Consider the following 17,833-nt stretch of genomic DNA (forward strand, 5'->3'; position numbering starts at 1 on the left):
AAATATAACCTTGTTCATTTTTTTATTTGCACGTTCTCTGATCGTTCCCTGCACAAGCAAATCGATGGAAAGTCAGCCTTCAAACACTGCAAAATTAAAGAAGTGAGAAAACATAAAACTTTAGGGGAAGTGAAGAACATTTATATCTCAGAATGCTTACTTTGATTCTTAATGGAAAATAACACGCTTATCTTGATGTTTAAACTTTAAGTTGAACTCCAAAGACATCTGTTTCTTCTGTTGTAAAATCAGCAAAAAATTGGGTTTCAAAAGCTTGCAAAGACACATTTTTATGTGTGACATTGTAAAAGGGCCTAAAACTGGTGCTGAGATTAACTAATATCTTACAGGTTGTCATTTTTGCCTCAAATCAAAGTTCAAAACACAAAGACGTTTCATGTTTAATCAATTTTATGATTTATTAATATTTAATTCTCATGTAAAACAGCATTAGAATTGTTTTTATATTTACAATGATACATAATTTGTAAAGGGATAGTTCACCCAAAAATGAAAATTTAGTCATTATTTACCCACTATCATGTTGTTCTTAACCTGTATGAGTTTCTTTATTCTGTTAAACACACAAAAAAGATATTTTGATAAATGACGGTAGGTAAACACACACTTGACTGCCATAATAGTACAAGCAAATACCAAGGAAGTCAATAGGTACACTGTAAAAAATGTGCAATTTTTGTCAAAATCAACATATATTTTTAAGTTACTTTAACTTAAAAAATTAAGTTAAACAATTTCAACTTGAATTTATAAGTTATGTCAACTTTTTTTAAGCCAAAACTTAAAATAGTAGGTTGAATTGACTTGAAAAACGGAGTTGTTTTAACTTCGTTCTGCATTTTTTTACAGTGTATTGTGCTCACCATCATTTATCAAAATATCACCTCTGTGTTAGAATAAAGAAACTCATACAGTTTTGAAACAGGTGTTAGTAATGTGAAGACAAGATTTTCATTTTTGAATGAATTATCCCTTTAAGTGAAAAGTTGTTTGCTTATACAAATTGCTCAGCAGAGCTGAAAAGCCAAAGAGAGATCCAGATGCCAAACAAATCAGACAAAGTTACAGTAAGTATAATATACTATTATTTCCAAGACATATCCATGATAAAGTTGTATTTTTTAATATTTACTAAAACATATGTTTGACTTTTGTCTTTTTCTGTTTTAAACACTGTATAAGCACACTTTGGATGTGATGTGGAGCATTTTCATAAGACGTTTCCATAAATGCTGGGATCTCCCATATTGGCGTAATAATCTTCATAATCCTCCATCTTAAAGTATAAATTCAGAGACACATAGGTAAAATCAGTCAATAATATTTCAGACACTATTTGAGGTCAGCAACTGTGTGTAAATTCATTAAAATGGTATAAAGTAATGATAAAGATCGATATACTTACAGGGCAGGATTGTCCCTGACTAAACAGAAAACAAACAATTAAAAAGAAAGTTAATAAATAATTTAATTAATTAATTTTAAGGTAAATTTATTTAAACTTTATGTAAGGAATAATTGAAGACGGCCAATTAATTATACGAAAATAATGCACACCCAAGGTGGCAATGTGGCACAAAGCGGAGTACCTTTACACTGCGAAACATTGCTCTGGTGCTTATTTTTAAGACATTTTAAAGGTTAGGTGTGTGGTTCACAAAAAAATAATCAACACCCATGGAACATTTCTCAGCCAATCAGACTAAAGCATTCAACAGGCCCGTGGTATAAATCTGATTAGCATACAGTTTGAATATTTTAATCTGTTAAATGGCAAAGAAACACATATTCAACTTTTCAGTAAACATATAACATAAATATCTAACTGTCACTTAATAAAGGTGCTTAAACAGTTCCTCACAGTGATGCCATAAAAGAACCATTACTGGTTCCACAAAGAACCATTCAGTCATAGGTGCTTTAAAAAGCATTTCTTATACCTTAATGACTATGATGAAAAATGTCATTACTTCAAAACTCCCAACATCTAATACTCATTTTAAGCTGTGGTGGCCGCAAAATATTACTAGAGTTTATTACAATGGCGGCCGGCAGGAATTCAAAATATGTGTGTGGCATGTAGTTTGTGGCTCGTCATGTCAAAATATGTGTTCAGTGCGTCATGTGAGCCTATGTGCAGCATGTGTCTTGTCAAAATACGTGTCTGCTGCTCATGAATCAAAGGGTTTATGATAGAGACTCTCACATTCACAAAATACTCCCAAGACACTCGCTTAACACTAAACTCTGATTACACATGAGATTAAGCGAGTACCTGACAAATGTGTTTTAACTCCTTCGAAGCATCTGCAGCATGCACATATTTTGACATATAAGTACATGTTTTAATGAGCTTCACATTTGTGCCCTCGAAAAAAAGAAGTCACTGGCCGCCACTTTTCTATTTTTAAATGATTGTCACTTGGGGTTAGATTTTGGGTATGGATGTACTTTTATGAATTGGTTTCTACATGTTTTTCTTCCGCTTTTAACACTATTCTCGCCCGGAGTTGGGGTTTGGGTTAGGATGTGTAAAAATGTAACAGAAAGTGATTCTGACCCCAACCCCAAGCGACAATGTTAAGAAAATAGGAAAAAACTATGAGAAAACAATACATAAAATGCCACGAAAAAGAAAGTTGTGCCACGGACACAAAAAAACTTTTTATAGAAATTCAGTGACACGAAAAAGACATTAGTGCTCAAGGCACGAAAAAATCTACATTTCGTACCACACAAATAAATTAATAAAATTTTGAGTTACTATAACATGACTTTCCAAGTGATCAGTCTATTTTAATGGCATGCAGGACAAGACCAGATAGCACCCCCTACTGTCTGTGTGCATTTAAAACTATTACTTTGAAGACTTGTTTACCCTGTTTACCTCACTGTAGTGTTAGTTTTGATTGCAACCTGTTAACGTAATCATGTACTGTTATGTAAACGAAATTGCGGTTTATTAAAACTATGACATTTGTGCTATTTTTTATTTCACATTCATATAGCCAATTCCAGTGTTAATCTATTAAGTCAAGTCACACGTGTATTTTTAGTCCGATTACCCTTTAATACAGAAATGGCAAGGAGGCGGCCTCTCGCAATACAAAGTCAATGGAGATGGTTGGATTGTTGGATTGAAAGAACCCAGAAATAAGTTTTTATAAACTGTCGAGCCGTAAAACCCTGTCTTTAAGGAGAATAAAGTGGATCGCCGACTATGTTCTCCCTATTGGACGCAGTTCTACTAATAGTATTACTATGAAAAGTTGCCTGTATCCATTTCTGTGTCTTTAAACGTTCGTTTTTTGGGGTCGACAGCTTATAAAAACTTATTTACAGATTAAACTTAAAAACAGATTAATACCTAAAAGCTGCTGTGTGACAAGGTGTACATCTAACAACCCCAAAAAAACAAATACGTTTTTATAAGCTTTCAACTCCAAAAAAACGAGCGTTTAAAGACACAGAAATGGAAACAGGCAACTTTTCATAGTACTCCTATTAGTAAAACTGCGTCCACTAGGGGGAAACGTAGTCGGCGATCCACTTTTTTCTCCTTAAAGGCTGGGTTTTACGGCTCGACAGCTTATAAAAACTTATTTCTGGGTTCTTTGGCTTGTTAGCTGTACATATTGTCACACAGCAGCTTTTAGGCATTATTCTGTTTTTTGTTACAAGCCAGAAATGACAAGGAGGCGGCTTCTCGCAATACAAAGTCAATGGAGACGGTTGGATTGTTTTCCCCCCCGGTGGGCGTGGTTTTCAAATTTGCATATCGGCGCTCTGTCTCTATGGAAGAATGCAAAGGCATACAGGGGGTGTGGCCTCAGTGGCCCTTCAGTAAGCTGTGTGCATGACTGAGGAAAATGCAGGGTAAAAATTGAACTGAAATTGTATTAAATCATGTTGTTTTAAACAAAATTATTCTGCAAGATTAACATTCTACATTTAAGTTCCCTATTATAGGCAACTCAGCATTTTTTATTTCAAATTCCCAGTTTATTCCAATTAATTCCAATGAAAAGTTTCCAGCCTTGAAAATTCCTGGAATTTCATAACCCTACTTCCCATACAGTAAATACATAAACAGAAAATATGTCTAATTAATTGAATAAATAAAATAATCATTTTAATAATTAAGCTAAAACCACACTTACATCTATTGGACTGCATTAACTTCATCTGCTACTGACTGTACTTACAAACTATGGTGACTTACTTAGCAAATGTTTTGTGACCAACGTTTAAAAAACGATTAATCGAAAAATCCCAGCCCTAATATCTTATTGTAAAGAGAGCGCTGGAGTGCTTCTATGTGCCAGGCTTATACTGTATCCGCCCATAAAATCTCGCTTTAATCTAAAAAACCCTTTTTACAGTGCAAAGAACCAAAAGATTCTTCAGATGTTAAAGGTTCTTTATGGAACCACACTGTACAGACAAAAATGGTTCTTCTATGAAATCATGATGCACCTTTATTTTTAAGAGTTAAGACAGATACTTTAATCTACTGTACAAAAATATTTTATAAAACAAATTACAGTTTACAGTTTTATAGAGATCGACTGGGTTTAAATGGACAGTACCTCTTTGGTGATGGTATGCGGGCCGGTGATGCATACAGCACATTTGGGCTGTGAACAGATTAACACATTAATATTTTTATAAACAAATTTATGTATATTTACATTATCCTTGATTGATTCTTTTACACTTACACAGATGCATTTAGATCAGCAGACAATGTAAATACCAAAAACCATGGTTTCAAAAAAATACTATAAGAATTCAGACACAGATGCAGGATGTCACTCTCTGACCTACACTCACAGAACTGAATGATAAAAAGCTGTCATTGGACTGGTACCCTTATAAACAGTACACCTTTGTACCTAAAAAGTGCATATACTGTTGGTATCAAATGCATACATATCTATACTTAAATTGTACTGCATATAAAGCCAGAATTTAAGCTCTTTTTTGCACAGGCCTACTAAAGGGTTAACAGATTTATGTAAAAACATCTAAAACATTTTTACAGCAGTTTAATTTAGTGGCCATTTTTGGCCACTAACAACACGTAAGGGTAGTAAATTTGCCTACTGTGTATTGTTGAGTTTTTTTTAAATTTCAAAGCATTTTCTTAAAATATCTGTAAATATAAACTTTGTCTTCAAAACTCATTCCATTTGCTGAAACACATAGAAAGTTGTGGCCAAAAAAAAAAAAAAATGGCCCCAACAATACATAAGGGTTAATGTCGTTATGTATTGTTATGTAAACAAAATTGTGGTCTCTGAGTGAAAAGTTCAAAGTTTATTAAAACGATGACATTTGTACTGTTTTAAATTTCACATTCATATAGCCAACTCCAGTATTAATCTATTAAGTCATACATGTGTTTTTAGTCCAGTTACCTTTAATACTTTAATATAATCTAAAGTAGAGCCCGACCGATGATTTATAATTTTTTTTTAGGCTGATATCATTATTAGGGATTTAAAAGGCCCAATACCAATATCAGCCGATATTCTTTATGTACATATTTTAGTACAGTAGCAGTCAAAAGTTTTAACACACTTTTTTGTGTGCAGGACTTAAGAAATTATCTCTGCATGTTATGGAAGAATGCAAATACATGCAGGGGGTGTGGCCTCTCAGTAAACAGTGTGATGTATATATGCAGGTTAAAAATGTAACTGAAAATGCATTAAATCACGTTGTTTTAAACAAAATGATTCTGCGAGATTTTTTTAAACTACATTTAAGTTCCCTGTTATACTTTAGGCAACACTGTAGGTGACTGGGTTTAAATGCACAATACCTCTTTGGTGATGGTATATGGGCCGCTGCTGCATACAGATCATTTGACCTGTGAACAGATTAACACATACATTAATATCACGAGAAGAAAGGTTAAGTGTAATATTTTATAAACAGACTTATGTATATTTACTTAATCCCTTTGCTTGATTCTTTTACACTTATACAGATGCATTAAGATCAGCAGATAATATAAATTCCCAAAACCGTATGGTTTTAAAGAAATTGCTATACAAAATCAGTCACAGGTGTAGGATGTCACTCTCTGACCTACACTCACATAGTTTAATGGTACAAAAACTGTCACTAGGCTGTTACCCTTGAGAAAAGTATCCCTTTGTACCTAAAGAGTTCATATACTCAGTATATTATACTGTAAGTACCTCAAAGGTACATATTGGTATCAAATGCATACACATCTATACCTAAATTGTACTGCATATATTGACCTTTCACTTGCAATTCTTTCTGAAAGTTTTGGGCAGAAGCAGAAAGACAGAAGAGGTTGACATACAATGAGTCATTCAACATCTATTTATGAGCATACGTATTGCACACATTTGCATCAATTTAGAACAGCTGGTTTTATGCAAGCCACAAATGTCAGTTCATTTATGGTGCTACTGTTTTAGGTGATGGTTGCTTAGGCCTAGAGCGGTTTCTAGGCATGTTCTCATATAGCTTTAATTCACACACACGTTATAAACATAGCTAACCACAGCAGAAGTGAAGCTGCCTCGCTCTTACAAATAAGACATGTTCAGTCATTAGCACATTGCAATGTGATTATATTTCCATAATTGTTTTTAAAAGTGATCATCATGCAGCACATGAAATCAATTTATTAAAAATTATGTTACTTTAAATTTAAACACAAGTTGGTTAACATCTACATATTACATAAAAAAATGCATATTGTACCTTTGTTTAGGCTGTGATTCTTGTGGATTAGCAGGTGAAGACCTATAAATAATATTGACAGTGTTATATGACAGTATGAAAAGCTATACATGCTCAACAAAACTACATCATAGCAATATATGAATACTTAATTTAGACTTTTCCTAAGTTTAACCCTGATGTTACACACATGTACCTGTTACACTTCTTATATATGATGACTCCAGCAAATATGCAAATGAGAAGCAAAGCAAATGAAGGGGCTAGAATGTAAAGCCCAATTGTCTTCATGTCAAAGGTCCTCAACTCAGGTTCATTCTGGGAAACAGCTAAAGGAAGTGAAAGAAGGAAGTCATTTATGCGTCATCATGATGTATATATCATGTAAAGAGATACAGGTCAAATGTGAAACACACAAACATACATATATTATCTTGAACTGGAGTCACTGGTTTTGGAGACTCTGTAAAAGAAATGTAAAAATCTATAAATGATAAGACACAGAGGAATCGCACACATCGTGTATGATGTCTTGAAATCACTCACGTTGTACATGTAAGTCGACAGATGCTGTGATTTTCTGTCCAGAAATATTTGCAGTGCAGATTAATTTCTTCCCATCGTCTTTCTTTGTCCCCAAAAATGTTATGGTGGAAAAGGTGGCCAATTCAAACCCTGCTAGTTGTTTCTTTCCATCTTTGACCGGCATATTCTCATAGTTCCAGGAGAGGATCGGAGGATTCGTCTGGCAGGAATGATGGACGGTACAAGTGAAGTTCATATCAACACCCTCTATAATGTCTGCCAATTTAGGCTCAATGGTTATACTAGAATGGACACCTAAAATTATAAGCAGTTGACACAAACATTTTTTAAAACATGATTTTAAAGCTACATTTGAATTAATTTAACTTTTAAATTCCTTCCTTTATAGTTAAATGTTTACATTTATTGTGAAACTGATTGTAACACACAGATAAAACAGAAGCAGGTATGCTTGCTTCTAAATGCATATACATTTTTTTACTTACATTTTGCACTTTGTGATTTTGTAGCTCTTGTTGTTCTGCCTCCATGATGTGTTACAGTACACTCAATATCTGAGCGTTCAGCCTTCACAACACCGGTGCGTGTCAGAGTGGTTTTCCATTGACCATTTTCCATATGAACATCATCTACATTATCAGATCCTTCAATACCCTTCAGAATGATGTTTGGTTTTCTGTATGGACAGGTGTGGTAAGTGTAACACTCTACTGTAATCCTGTCACCAATCTTTAAACCTCCGTAAATATTAATGATGGGCTGCTGTGGATTTGCTACAGTAGGGAAAAATTTTACAGTTAGGCAACCGATGATACAGCTGTAATGACACTTAAAACCAAAAATATTACATTAAAAGAACAAGTGAAGTATTCACGTACTGTCAACAATAATCGTGGAGGTGACATCATAAAACTTATAGGTGCTCTTTCCAATTTTTTCTGGGTCAATCCATGCATATAATTTTTCTCCATTGTGGGACGAATCCACGCTTTTGATCAGCAGACTACAATCCCGATCTGAGTTTGTATGCCTATATATATCAGTTTTTCCTTTGAACTTGTCAATGACACTGTCTGGATACCAGGGATCATAAACTAAAGGGTAGCCTTTCGACACATACTGATACCACACAACTCTACGTGGGTTAGTAGGTGGGTATGAAGTGTAAGAGTAAGAGCACGGTATAACCAGACAGGAACCTTTGAGGCCATGAATTTGTGTTGGCATTCTCACTTCCCATGCCAAAGTCTCATACAGCAGAACACCTGTGAGAAAAACATAAGATAATGTATTAATGTATTAATGGCTGTCTGTTAAACCTAACAATTTAACATTAAGTTCCAGTAGCTCAATCAGATGAGATTGACACTATCAACAAGTTCATTGGATGGTTTTCAGGGAATGCACTGTAGGGAAAGATATTTTGTCATATACAAATAAAACAAAGTTTTTTTTTTAACTATGATCGAAAGGAGCAGGGTCATGTAATCCAACCAATCAGTGCAAAGACGTTTCTATATATATCCTTCCCTCATCACTGTCCTTCCTTCACCCCATCACCTCACTCTCTGGTTGTATATATCTATCCCAGTTAAAGCGGGGGATACTCTGGTTTTTGGCTAAAATTATGAGCTCTGAGCCCTCCCCTCTGACAACACGCCAAATATGCTCTATTACCATATGACCCTATCGATTACATGTTAATGTGAACTCATGGATGTGAAATTTAATATAACTTTTGCTTTCATTTAGCATACTGCAACATATCATATACGTGTAAGGTTTAAGGTTGCAATGAATATATATTTGATACCTTTTTTTTCAACAAACAGAGATGGACAGTACAAGAGCGAATGTGTGCACAAAACATTATGAAACAATAACTTTTGGCATAATGGGTAAAGCAATGCAAAAGTTAAATGTTTACTGTGAAAAGTTTACTCAGTAACCTAACCTGAAATAAGTTTATTACTCAGTTTATTGTAGATTAGTTGAATACATGTATATAAAGTGTCCTCTGACAGAATCGCTTGCCGTATAAAATGCATGAATAGAAGTAAAGTGACACGGTACCTTGAAACAGAAGATATATCAGTCCTATCATCTCTGGATCACAATGCTTCCAGCATTTATAAACTGCAAACAAGCTCAAATGTTAAAAACATCTCAGAACAGTGCACATCTAATGCCAGTTTACCACCTCAAGTGTTTTTTCACAATTGTACACATTATGGGTTTATTGGGTGTAGCCCTTCAGAAAACAAGAAGTGAAAAGGGACCAAAGTAGTTTCTTTAATACACTAATATTCGCTTTTATGTTTCAGCCTTACCTTCTCAGCCCCGTTTAAACAATTGGAGTGGATGAGAACCGACTGAAACAACATAAAAGAGTAACAAATCCGTCTCTTGTTCAGCAGAAGAAAGAATTGTGAGTTTTTTATAAGTTTCAATAGTAGTGTTCTAATGTCAACGCCCACCGAGATCTAAAGGGATTTCCCTTTTCTTGGTTTTGTGGTTTAACAAGTACAAGTTCAAGTATTTGAAAAACAAAATAAGGCAGTAGATTTAGGCCAGGGTAATAGAGATGTCCTTTTGGATTTATTTACAACAAGAACTTAGTTTAAATGAAAAAAAAAAAACTAGTTTAAATGTTTCAGATGAGAAAAACTGTGAGATGTTGAAACTGATCATGCAAGCAGTATTGTGAAAGCGGTTCTCAAGTCAAGAACAGGTTATCAGTTCTCATATCACCACAAGTGTTTCTGCCAGACACATGCACAGAACCAAAGAAAGAGGTCTAAAAGGTCAAATATCTTTTGTGTGGTTTATATTTTAATTGCAGGTGATCTTATTTTTTTTTTAGCAAATTGGGGGCCTAAGGCAAAGGTATGTATGGGGCCCTTATATCTGATCTTTAAAAGAGAATTTTGAGGTCATTTTGAGGTCCCCATGAGGAAAAAGTTTATTGAAAATCTAAAGTACAAGAAAGTTTTCTGTTATGGTTGGGGTTTGGGTTAGGGGAAGAAAATTAGAAACCAGTACGTCTATAGAATGTCCACACAAAACATGGAAACCAGAATGTGTGTGTGTGTGTGTGTGTGTGTGTGTGCGTGCGTGCGTGCGTGCGTGCGTGCGTGTGTGTGTGTGTTTCCCCAAATCAGTTTTGAGTGAGTTTTTTAAAAACTCAGTGGCAATTAAAGAGTAACAATTCTGTTTTTCATCTTAAACATCTAGTAGGTTTGATCAGGACTGAGGTTGATTAAAAGATTTATGCAGAAAACTAACATAGCGAAAGGGTTTTAAATTTGCACACAGTGTATTGTTGAGTTTTAAATGTTCAAAGGACTTTCCCAGTGTAAAAAAAATCATTCCATTTGCTGAAACGCAGAGAAAGTTGTGGCCAAATTAAGACTCAACAGCACCCCATAGTGGAGGAAAACATGCCCAACATAACATAAGGCAGTGGTTCCCAAACTTTTTCAGCATGTGGCCCCCATTGTGTACGGTGCATTCCTTCGCGGCCCCCCAAAGAAAATTTGTGACAAAAAACATTTCTAAAACTCAACATTTTAATAAAAAAAAAAACATTAAATTATACAAAAAAGTAGTGCTTTTGGTTAGTAGCCTTATATTTTTTAGGTTTAATTACACAGAATTCATGATAAATTAATGTATGTCATAAAATATCATAAAACTGGGCCCCCCCTGGCACCATCTCACGCCCCGGCCCCCAATTTGAAAACCACTGACATAAGGGATAATTTTTTTTCTTTAGTAACATTATGTACTTCACCACAAAATAATTTTTATCAGTGTAGGGCTAGGGCTATTACTAGCAGAACTAGGCGGTTGATTCACCAAAGCCCCATCATCACTTTTTTTCTTTTATTTGAGTTTCTTGGGTAAGATCGTTTCATTTTCGCGTTTATATTTGTCTGGATTCGTGTCTGTTCGTGTACTTTCCCAGTCCTCCTGTCACGCTGTATTTATATTCCGCGCTGCACAGCGCGCACCATTACAGACTTATCCATTTTATTGTGAAAGAAGGGGGTGTATGTGCGTAGTGACAGATAATCATGAACTGGACATTTTTACTAATACTTCAAAGTTTCAGCGTATTTCTTAAAAATATTAATACAATTTACCATGCTTTTGAAGTGATGATAAGGGTTTATTTATTTATTTATTTATTAAGTTGGTTGGGGGCCCTTCTAATATGACTGCTGGTAGGGGGCCCCAATGGCACATGTTAAGACCGCCTCTGCAGATCCATTTTTCGGGCTTCTAACATATCAACTTTGATGACAACTTTGAGCAGAAAAAAATGATCCGAGTGACTTTGAAAAGGGCCAAATTGTAATGGCGAGAAAACTGGGTCAGAGCATCTCCAAAACTGCAGCTGCAGTGGGCTGTTCCCGGTCTGTAGTGGTCAGTATCTATCAAAAGTGGTCAAAGGAAGGAAAAGCGATCCGATCCAACAGATGAGCTACTGTAGCTGAAATTGCTGTTAAAGTGAATGCTGGTTCTAATAGAAAGGTCTAGTGGAGTGGGTCAGGGCTATTTTGGTGACAAAAGGGGGACCTACTACACACTATTAGGCAAGTGGTCATAACATTATGGATAATCGATGTATAACATGGCTTTTACCAGTTTAACAGCTAAATTGTTTTCAGAATCCCTTGCAAATACTAAAATTGGAAATGTGAACGTGGGCAATAACATGTTACATAACTACACCCAAATGTAATACTTTTTCATGACTCATCATTACTATTTCAACACCCTTCTTGAACACATGGATTGGATGAAAACTACTATGTAATACAAAATAAACAAAAAAGAAACGAAGAAATGCTTTACTGGATTGAAAGAAGGGAGTTTTATGAGGTGTGTTCTGATGTCCAGTCCCACAAAATAACCCTGGATTGTTTTGTTTAACAAAAACCTCACCCATCACACCAATGTTTGGGAACAAATGAAGAGTTTGGTTCCAAAACGCAATAAAGGCCATTTTTGAAAAAAATGAGTTACTGCCAAAATCAGTATTATATCAGGTCAGTATTTAAAAGTAAATTCTTAATTTTACGCAAAATCCAATATCCGCTGTGTTATTCTGTCATCTTTTCTCCCTTTTTTCCCAAAACGCAATAAACGCCACTCCTCCTTTTTTACAGAACGCAATAAATCCACTCCACAAATTACAGCGCACTATTCCACGCAATGTAAACAAACAATGGTGGCGCGTTGAGTACACAGAATCCTAGTTTTCCTCATCTACTTTGTACTTCGTGATCAACAAACAAACAAAAACAAAATAATACTTTATTAGCATTGATAAACCTGTGGTGGCTTTCTGTGACGGGAAAGAAATGTAAGACATCAATATCTAATAATTTACGCGAGAGGAACTCAGGAGACGATCACTTGTTCTCCTGACAGCATCTAGCTTCTCTCGTGCTAACACGTTGAACACAGGGGATCTTATGAAAAACTTTCCATAATTTTACTCAAAGTCAACGAGAATCACAGCTGATCGCTGTGAAAAATGTTAAGCGACGACGTCAAGTATAACAGCAGCAATGACAGTGTTCTTAATATGACAAAGTAAGTGTTTTGATTAATGCCATTAATGTTTATTTTTTTACATCATTTGTACAACTGTTCAACTTAATGAATATAAAATGGCAAAAATGAATGAACATTTATACATTGATTGAATAGATTCATAGAATTTTGAAAAAAGGTGTCATGGATTTATTGCATTTTGTGGAAAAAATAATTCGTTTTTATAATAAATCTTTGAAAATCAAGTTATGGATTTGAATTTTTTATGTTTTTATAACCCAAAGATGCTATGTGAAAGTTTGTAAAAGAAAATAGTGGTTTTCATCTTGTCACTTTCTTGGTATAGAAAACACGTTTTTACCGAAATTTGTCAAAATGGATTTATTGCGTTTTGGAACCAAACTCTTCAAATATAAAAGAATGGATTTAACAAGTATTGATAATAGAGATATGCCTACCAACAGTGGAATATTTTTCACAAATGTTTTTTTGCAATCTTCCTTTGTGATTAGCTGTGTTATCCTCTAGAGGGCAGCACACTCTCAGAAAAAGCAGTCACTGGGACAGTACCCTTTTTCTCTCAGTGACAGCTTTCATAATTTGCAAACAGTAAGACCCTCTAGCAGGGCTTGTTTTGAGCCGGGTCCTGCTACTGTAGGATCCGGACTTGTCGGGTTTTGACTGTCTGTGTTCTGGTACCTATTTGCACGAATCCGCCATCTCACATTTTCGTAAGGGTTAGACAAGTTAAAACCTCTTCAACCCTGAGGACCCTGTCCCGAGTCCAAAATTTTGTATTTTGACTAAATATAAAATGTTCTTTTAATCTTTAATGGTCCGTCATGGACACCAGTAACACATATGAGATACTGTTTGAAAGCTTAGAGTCTCTACTTTCGGCAGATATGCATCACTTTGACATATCTTTTACTGTAAGAAAGTTATTTACACTTAATTTTCACCCCCCCATATTTTTTAATATAATTTAATATTCACATTTCATATTTTTCAAATATAACAAACATGGGCAAGTCTTATATCAAATGAAAGCTCTCATTCTCAGGAATAAGGCTTTTGTCTTTTGTAAACATATGTGAAACTTGAGCGTGAGCTGCCTCAGATAGCACATATAGCCACAAATGATACACCATCTTTTATTTTAGGTCCTACTCTAAACAATGAGTCCATTCACAGCATTTTATTTGGTTGTGTGCATATATAATCCCTTGCTATTTATTATATGTTCAAAACAAAAAATAATATTTATATGAAAAATGTATTTTCACACGCTTTAGTAAAATGAGAATAACTTTTGAATGCGACATGCTAAAGAGTTCATTCTTTTTTTGGGTGTTTACTGTCTGCTGCTGCTAACAACCAGAACTGTCTGCAGTCTGCTAGAGCACCCAGAACCAGAGTTATACACTATCAAAGACAGTATTTACAACATAAAAAAGAAAATTTGGTGTTTTATCATATGAAAAACAACATAAATAACAATATTTGTCACAAACAGCAGCTTTTTATGTAACTTCAAAGGGTTTTCTTTAAAATGATATAAAGATATTGCATTTATTTCACTGTATGTGGTTACGGGGAAACTTCAAATGTTTTTAGGCAGAAATTGTATACAAAAAGGGTATTAATCCTCCCTTCAGTTGGAGTAAAATAACTTTTGCATACATTATGATAGAGAAAACAACCATGTTTAGCACTTTCAACAGTGTTTTATGTAATTTCAAAGGGTTTCCTGTAAAATGATACCAAACTTTTGTATGTAAACCTCTGCATGTGGGTATGGGAAGCTTTTGAAATTGGGTAGGCCAAATCCAGGCGAAAATCCCCAAATTAGCTTCAGGGTGGAAGAAGTTAAAGGAAAACACCACTGTTTTTCAATATTTAACTATGTTCTTACCTCAACTTAATTAAGACAAAGACAAATTAATACATACAGTATCTTTTTTCGATGCGTGCACATTTAATCTTTGTACAGCGCCTCATGAATGTGTTAGGATTTAGCTAGGCCCCATTAATTCCTTAGGATCCAAACAAACATTTTATTTTCTGCAATCATATTTACTCATGTAACAGTCTTTAAAAAGGGAAAACATGAAAGTGTTTGGTGGCTTCTAAATTCATCCCTGTTTGGATTCTAAGGAATGAATGGGTCTAGGCTAAATGCTAACACATTCACCACACGCTATACAAAGATTAAAAGTACATATAGGCATGCATAATTTGTCTAAGTAAAGGTAAGAACATAGTGAAATATATTTTTTTTTCCATAAAGGTAAGCAAGCAAGCATTTGTTTACCTATTAATATTATAGAAAGCGTTGTGTAATTGTGAACTGGGAAGTAGCCTACAGTATATATCTGTTCCGAAATTAATTACTGAGTTTAACAGTTAAGCATGAGGTTTATGTGGGCTTTTATATGTTGTAAATATTAGTGCAGGTAGTATTTGAGCACATATCATGCTGTTTTCAGCACCGCTTTTTGAGCATTCCGGGACCTGCACCCGCCTCGTCACCCCTCTGCTTTAATATGGTTTTGCCCTCTACACATGTGCCGTTTCTGAAATAATGACAGTATATTATAAAGATATTTAATAAAAAAAAATAATACAAAGAGTAAAAAGTCATCACCAAATAAAATATTTGGTATCTCCTCCTTACATTCCTGGACATCCTCTTAAAGATTCCTCAGGACTTCTGGATGCATGCAGTGGTTCATAAAACCCACAAGACAATACATAAAGGCATAAGTGCAAAATCTTCTATTAAAATAATTTGAAAATGTAACAAATGTATTACGTTTTTGTTTTCTTGTCCTCTGATTTATTTATTTTCTTAGGTAAAGCAGCATTAGAATTGTTTTTATATTTACTGTACAATGATACATAATTTGTATACTTAAAGGGATAGTTTGCCCAAAAACTTAAAATTCTGTCATCATTTTTTCACCCTCATGCTTTTTCTAAACCTGTATGAGTATCATCAGAAGATATTTTGATAAATGATGATAACCATTCACTTAAATGCTATAGTAGGAACATCAAGGAAGTCAATGGGTACCATTCTCACCATCATTTATCAAATTATTGTATCTTCAACAGAATAAAGAAACTCACACAGGTTTGAACAACATGAGAGTGAGTAAATGATGACAAAAGTTTAGTTTTTGAGCGAATTATCCATGTAAGTGAAAAGTTGTTTGCTTAGCCAACTTGCAAAAGCCAAAGAGAGATCCAGATTTCAAACAAATCAAAGTTACATAAAGTATAGTATAAAGCATGTGAATTAAATTACTAATGCTATTATTTCCATAACATATACATGACAAAGTTGTATTTTTTTATATTGACTAAAATATATGTTTAACTTTTGTCTTTTTCGGTTTTAAACACTGTATTAAGCACATTTTGGAGGGGATGTGGAGCATTTTCATTAGACGTTTCCATAAATCTTGAGATCTTCCATGTTGGCATAATAATCTTCATAATCCTCAATCTTCAAGTATAAATTCAGAGACACAGAGGTAAAATCAGTCAATAACAGTTCAGACACCATTTCAGGTCAGAAACTGGGTGTTAATTCACTAAAATGGTGTAAAGTAATGATAAAGATTGATTATGTACTTACAGCGCAGGATTTTCTCTGACTAAATTGCACAGGAGACAATAAACAATTAAAAATGAAGTTAATAAATCATTAAAAATGTATTCATTTTAAAGTTAATTTATTTAAACATGTTACATCTGATTAGTATACAGTTTGAACATTTTTATCTGCCAAATGGCAAAGAAACATATTAAACTCTTCAGTAAACATACTTCAGCATAATCATAAATATCTAACTGCCACTTAATAAAGGTACTTAAAAAAATTGCCTTTAATTACTAAAATCTACAGTCTAAGAAAGGATTTACACATCTTTGTGCGTTAAGCTTTTAACACATTATGTGTAATTTTAACACGTTATGTGTCATTTTGTGTTAAAATATAACACATGTTGTGTTAAAATGTGTTGTTTCAATAATAACACAAATATGGGTGGATTCTGGGACAATGCATTTAGTGTGTTGTCCCATAATCAACACAAATGTGTTGTTTTTAACACATTTAAGAGTGTATATAAACGCATGAATTTTTATTAATTACTCATAACATTTTATTTTAAAATCCCAACATGTAATACTCATTTTAAGCTGTGGAGGCCGCAATAATGTTTTGTGCATACACTGTAAAAAGTCATTCTGCAGGCTTGTAGATTTGATGAAATTGAATATGTAAACTTTATTTAATAAAATTAATTTCATGTAGTTTGGTATTTTTTGTGTTAAAATTCTTTAAAAATGACTGGAATAAAAACAACTTATTGTTTTTGTGAAGGATTTAGCTATTCTTATTGTGTATCTGCGCATGTAGCGAATACTGAATAAATCCAACGTAATACAAATGAGCTGTTTTAAAGCTCCACTGTGTAAGATCTACTCCCATCTAGCGGTGAAAGTCTATATGACAACCAAATGAATATTACTTTCTAGCCCCCCTCATTCGGAATGCGTTTTAACTCGTACGATGGCCCGGCCGTGTCATGCCAAGGTAAACATGGCTTCCAGTAGCTACAAAGCAAAAGCAATGAAAAAAAATGAACAATTTGCAATGTCCTTTGCCTATGATCCATCAAAGCACACAGATTTATGTTTAACATGGAAAAAGTCTGATTGTCATGATATGTCCGCTTAAAATCACATACAAAAAGCAACCATAAACGTAGCTTAGACACTCCTTTTTCATCGACGCGAGGAAAAATATCACAGGGGCTGTTAAACTTGGAATTAAATATGTGTTTTAATCCGTCTCTTTTTGTCCATTTTCGACCGCTTCTCTCCAGAATACTGATGAGATGGTCTGTGGACGAGTCCCTCTCCTGTCATTTAATCATGAGCGAGAGTAATGACGGGTTTAAAT

At 34.3% G+C, this 17,833-nt stretch overlaps 2 protein-coding genes across 2 annotated transcripts in view; both read right to left on the reverse strand.

The window, feature by feature from the left end:
- Positions 1–393: 393 nt before the first annotated feature.
- LOC135770789 (sialoadhesin-like) lies at positions 394–9,393 on the reverse strand. The gene is made up of 11 exons (XM_065280595.1): positions 9,367–9,393; positions 8,172–8,558; positions 7,779–8,066; positions 7,294–7,587; positions 7,172–7,210; positions 6,944–7,076; positions 6,769–6,810; positions 5,849–5,896; positions 4,611–4,658; positions 1,427–1,445; positions 394–1,297 (listed from the first exon to the last, which is right to left on the reverse strand). Exons 2-11 carry the CDS (start codon positions 8,518–8,520, stop codon positions 1,232–1,234), a joined length of 1,326 nt encoding a protein of 441 aa, XP_065136667.1. The 5' UTR covers positions 8,521–8,558; positions 9,367–9,393; the 3' UTR covers positions 394–1,231.
- Positions 9,394–16,306: 6,913 nt separating this feature from the next.
- LOC135771900 (sialoadhesin-like) overlaps positions 16,307–17,833 on the reverse strand; it is a 38,154-nt gene continuing 36,627 nt past the window's right edge. The window contains exons 9-10 of the mRNA XM_073815556.1: positions 16,502–16,520; positions 16,307–16,369 (exon numbers count right to left, since the gene is read on the reverse strand). Coding sequence (XP_073671657.1) covers positions 16,307–16,369; positions 16,502–16,520 — 82 coding nt within the window. The remainder of the gene's footprint in view (positions 16,370–16,501; positions 16,521–17,833) is intronic.

Source organism: Paramisgurnus dabryanus, chromosome 8 (genome assembly GCF_030506205.2).
Source record: "Paramisgurnus dabryanus chromosome 8, PD_genome_1.1, whole genome shotgun sequence".
Classification (NCBI taxonomy): Eukaryota; Metazoa; Chordata; class Actinopteri; order Cypriniformes; family Cobitidae; genus Paramisgurnus; species Paramisgurnus dabryanus.